The following is a 5,198-nucleotide window of genomic DNA, read 5'->3' on the forward strand; positions in this document are numbered from 1 at the left end:
GTATGAAGCAAACCTGAAGATGTATTTGACATTAAAAAGTAGCAAACAGGGGCCTTAACACTGATGAATGTTTTACTATGTAAAGTTTTATGAATGACACAAACATAGTTCATCTGGGGGTAATCATTTTAAACTTAACTGTAAGTACTGCAGTAGTTGGAGGTATGTGAGTATTTGGGTTATATTTGTACTGCTACTATCATTTTTACTTCTCCATGTGTATCTGACATGTGTATTTGTTACTTTAAATTAAAGGAGTGCAGGATATACTGTATGAAGGCTTCTTAGCACCTCAGTAACATGTTCATCAACATGTCCAGTACATTTCACAGATATTTCTCTAGTTTCATGATACAGTTTACTGTTTGGTCGAGGCTGCCAGTGTTCATTCTGTACCTGGATACACAAGTTTGGTTCATAAACTCTGTGTTTGTGCAGGTGAAGCCTTGAGAAATCTTTGAGTATTTGAGTATTTGAATCACAGAGTCTGACAGGATCTGTGTGGTGGTATGACCAGAAACCATAGAGACACTACAGGTTTACAACACATCTGGGTTTTATTGGTAAATGTTCATATCACTGCAGTTTACAAGATTAACAAGGTGAGACAGGGGGCGCTCTTGTACATGTAAAGAGAATAAGAAGGCTTATAGGACAAAATCCATGCACTGATTTCAAACACATGATGTGAAATTAAATGAATCTCTGGTTAAATGCTGCTGATGAAGAAGTCAAGACTTTCTCTCTCTAAAACTTTAGAATCAACCTGTTCAACATTTTAAACTGAGTTCATGGTCTAGTCTTTATCTTTATACAGAGTAATGACATCCAATCCCATCTGCTCTGATACATGCACAGTTATTCTTTCTGCTGTTATTTTATCATCCTGTCCACTGTCTGCAAAAAGGACACTGATTGTCATTGCTCAACTATTTTCTTGAGATCATGTTCAATCTTGAGATCAGGGTGATTCCCCGAAGAACATGAACGACAGTTCACACGTCAACAGGAAACACAGTTTAACTAACCATCTGCACTATTAAGCTCTTATGATTTATATCTATTTACATCAGTACATCTAACGTTTGGTGAGATACAATTCAAATATTTACAAATACATTTTCTAAATACATCCATCACCTGTTCATTGAGATTCACATCAACCCGAGATGTTCAGACAGGAAGGGGTCGACCTCGCAGAGAAAGTCAATCATCTCTGAGCTGGCAGCTTCACCTTTATTCCTCACTGTGTCGAAAACAAAACGAGCTTTGTCTCTTTTGTTCTGGATCTCATCCGCTGACTCCCTCTCAGAATCAGTCATCACCTTTTTCTCAAACATTTTGTCCACCAGACTTTGGAGAACAGGTCCTGATATCCTGTCGATGAAGCTGCTCCGTATGTCCAACAGGCTGTCATCTGAACTGCCCTGCACACAGGACCTTTTTCCTCCAGTGGACCGAAGACAAACTCGTCTTTCCCAGACAGTGACTTTGTTGGTGTCTCTCAGAAGCAGCTTAATGTGTTTCATGGGTTTTTCTAAATACACCTGGAATAATGAGAAGAAGTTGTCGTAGTTGTCACAGTCAAATTCGGCTTCTTTTGGTTGAACTAGAACTGAGTCATCTTCAGGACAAGTGGACAGTGTGTATTTCTGCTCTGGGTGCAGTTTACACTGTGGGGATGCCTCTATGTAGGTCTCTTCTCCAACATCCTTCTTCCTGATGCGCTTCACATTCCTGACTTTGATCTGGTCTGGTAGCAACAACACATTGAGGAGTGAGTCAGGATCAGGATCAACCGGGGGCCTGTAGAAGAGCAGAACCAGCGCTCGGACCGGGACAGGTGGTGAGTCTTCATCCTTGACATTACCGAAACCAGAAAACCCTGTGATGTTTATAACCACATGAGTCTCTGTTATCTTATGAGGGGTGATAAACTCGATGGCCTCATCATTCACATGAGCAACTGACAGGAAGTCACATCCACCTGTGGAGCGGATCTCACAGTGTGGGAGGTGAAGCTGACGCATAGACTGCTGCACACATTTGATGTCAAACAGGGGTCCTGCAGGCTTCTTGTGATGCTGGGCCAGTCGTCTCCTGTTCCAAGGGACAGTCCTGTAATCCACGTCCCCTTCTCCCTCCATGTGGAACACCAGGCCTGTAACACTGCACTGGTACAGGCCTGGGCAGGAGCACTGGAACCTGTAGCTTTCATCGTCTTCATCGATATCAGGTGTGAACTCCTCAAAGCTGTTTTTTAGCAGCATGTCAGGTAAGCTGTTTGCTCGTGTGAAGGTCTCACTCTTTGTAGAGTTTGATGGACTCAGTGAGGGAACGCTGTGAGAACGAGGCAAACAGCTCAAGTCTCTTCTACTTGAACCAAGATCTGAGGAGATGGTTTGGAGGTGAGAAAGAGTTGGCTGGGTGTTTGTTACTGAGTAGTTTACAGCTGAGTCCTGGAGGACCGCAGGCATGCCTTGTGGACGTGGAGGGCCAGTAACACTTGGGACTATGGACTGAGAGCAACTTGATTTATTAAAGCTGGACCCACCATCATCAGCACAGAGAAATCCTCTAACAGGGCTGTCAGATGATTCATCCCATGGGCCAGAATAACTGCAGAGGGAGGAAGATAACTCCTCATCTGCTGTTGCCTGTTTATTTGAGATGGAAGTTTGATCTTCTTGATTTTTGGAAAGTTTGTCAGGTAAGCTGGTTGCTCGTGTGACTCCTGCTGTAACATCTGCTGCAGAGTGTTTCTTCATCACTATTGTTTGTGGGAATATCCTGAAGGAAGAAGGAGAAATTGTGGAACAATTAGGAGGCAATGTTTGGACACTTTTTTTGGAAGGTCAAGATTCCAAAGTTTTCTAAGAAGTATTTCATACTCAATTACACTGAAACAAATAAAACAAAGCAGCATGCAAGTGATATAGAACAGGTTCATGGAAAGAGGCTGTGTAGCGTAGCCAGCTTCCTGTCAGCTCTCATGTTAACGTGTTGGACTGAAGCTCACAGACCTGCATCAAGTCTGTTGACTCTGCACATTTCACTCAAGTACACAGTGGAAATAAAGTGCTGACAGTCCCTGAACGCATCAAACATGTAAATATGGAGTCTGTTCTAAAAACATTTGGACTAAACTAAAGACACATGGACAGATAAATATATGATGTTAAAGGTCCTACATGTTCAGACAAAGACTGAAGCTGTGGGTACTGGACTTCAGCAGAGGTTCTGCTCTGTACAAAGACCACATGCTCACTAAATGTAATGATGCTTCTTTGCAGGCGTCAGTCAGACTGATCTGAGAGCTGTGACAAAGATAAACTGATCAGTTCTTTAGTGTTGGAATGAGAGAACAAACACTTTGAGATCAGATCTGATGAATGAGGACCACTGTCTCTGTACATCTTGTGATGCTGTCAGCTGGAATCAGCTTTATTTCCTGTAGACATGAACACAACAACAACAGTCGTCTTCACATCAACCAAAAACACATGATCACAACGAGCTTCTGGCTCATCTGATTGGCTGACTGTTCTCTCTCTCTCTGTCTTTCTGTCGAATCCTGAAGCCTGTCACCGTTCTCCTCTCACAGCTTCACTGAGGAAAGCAGCCGCTGAGAAGGTCGGAGGTTTACAGGAAATACTGGATCTGTGCTTTGATACTAACTGTGTTTAGTACAATACTGCTGAGACCAACATGGACTGACTGCAACTCTCTACTGACCTCAGAGTCTGCAGACTGCAGTGTGGACTCTCCACAAGATCAGACAGAGGCTTCACTGCTGAATCCTGCAGGTAGTTGAAGCTCAGCTCCAGCTCTGTCAGATGGGAGGGGTTGGACTTCAGAGCTGAGGCCAGAGAAGCACAGCTGATCTCTGACAACCTGCCGCGCCTCAAACTGAATAAAGAATAAATGATGTTGATCAAAATCCATTTATAATCCAATCAGATGTGTTCAGGTTTGAAATGTGCAGCTCAACATTACTATGTCCTAATCGGCTTTTTTTCTACATTTCTGCTGTTTCAACCTTTCTAACCCTCTTTAACACGTGTTCCTGCACTTGTGATGCTCTCATTTCACAGCACAGATTTAGACTATCCTCATCACCACTGTCATCTCCATCAGCACACAGCTGACTGACTGTGAGCTTCATCCTCAATCATCTTTAGAACTGGATCAAATGTGCAAAGTGACATGAATGTTTTCTGAAGTTTAGAGGATGATAATCTGACCAGTCACTCTTCATAGACAAATAGCTGGACATTGGAGACTTCGCTGTCTCTTCGTGGTCCTGAACTCTGCAAACACCAACATGTTTTTATTCAGATCACATGAATCTTTGATAAATCCTCTGATCAAAGTCATTTCTGAAGCTCTAAATACACAAAGTGCTGCTGCTGTTGATAATGAGGAGCTTTAAAAGTTTGTATTCGTCCTCTTAGATCAGATTACAGCTTTTCCAGGTGACTGACAGCTGTCACAGACACTAAGAGGAAGATGTCACAAATGATTTCTCTTTCTGTCACAATAAGTTTGTTACATTTTACTTATTTTAAATCAGTTCACATTTTTGTTGATGATACTGTTGATTTTTTAGTTAGTATCAATCTCTTACTTTGTGTCTGAGGGTCCAGGTTCATCACTGAAGTCTGGAGGATGAAGACTTTTGGACCGGTTATGCTTCATAGACAGAAGCCTGGACTTTTGAGACTTCTCTGTCTGTGGACTGAAGTCTGCAACACCAACATGTTTTATTCAGATCACATGAATCTTTGATACTCTCTGATCAAAGTCATTTATGAAGCTCTAAATACACAAACTGCTGCTGCTGTTGATAATGAGGAGCTTTAAAAGTTTGCATGGTCCCTGGACCAAAGTATGAATGGTGGACTCCTCGCTGGAGAGGTGCCAGTTCATCTCCTGGGCACTGCTGATGTACCCCTGAACAAGATACAAAACCCTCTAACTGCTCTGTGTGGCTGCCCATCACTCTACCATCGCTTACATTTGCATGTCTATGAGCCATTTGTGTGTGTGTGTGTATTTTGGATAAAATGCATGGACAAACAATAAGTTAAAAAAGAATTTCCCTTCAAGGGATCAATAAAATATCTATTCTATTAAAAAAACATTTTACATTATGTAAATATTGTTTATATACAAAACATGACATCAGCAGAGGTAAC

The 5,198-nt window shown here is 42.0% G+C and overlaps 1 protein-coding gene across 1 annotated transcript; it reads right to left on the reverse strand.

Moving 5' to 3' along the window:
• Positions 1-534: 534 nt before the first annotated feature.
• On the reverse strand, positions 535-3,929 carry LOC104933877 (NACHT, LRR and PYD domains-containing protein 1b allele 3). The gene is made up of 2 exons (XM_027275466.1): positions 3,736-3,929; positions 535-2,790 (listed from the first exon to the last, which is right to left on the reverse strand). Exon 2 carries the CDS (start codon positions 2,766-2,768, stop codon positions 1,155-1,157), a length of 1,614 nt encoding a protein of 537 aa, XP_027131267.1. The 5' UTR covers positions 2,769-2,790; positions 3,736-3,929; the 3' UTR covers positions 535-1,154.
• Between the last annotated feature and the right edge of the window lie 1,269 nt (positions 3,930-5,198).

This window comes from Larimichthys crocea, unplaced genomic scaffold (assembly GCF_000972845.2).
Source record: "Larimichthys crocea isolate SSNF unplaced genomic scaffold, L_crocea_2.0 scaffold137, whole genome shotgun sequence".
In the NCBI taxonomy this organism is placed as follows: Eukaryota; Metazoa; Chordata; class Actinopteri; family Sciaenidae; genus Larimichthys; species Larimichthys crocea.

What these genes read in the sequence shown, in the direction of transcription:
- LOC104933877 (XM_027275466.1), bottom strand. Translation starts at nt 2,768, where the DNA reads ATGAAGAAACACTCTGCAGCAGATGTTACAGCAGGAGTCACACGAGCA.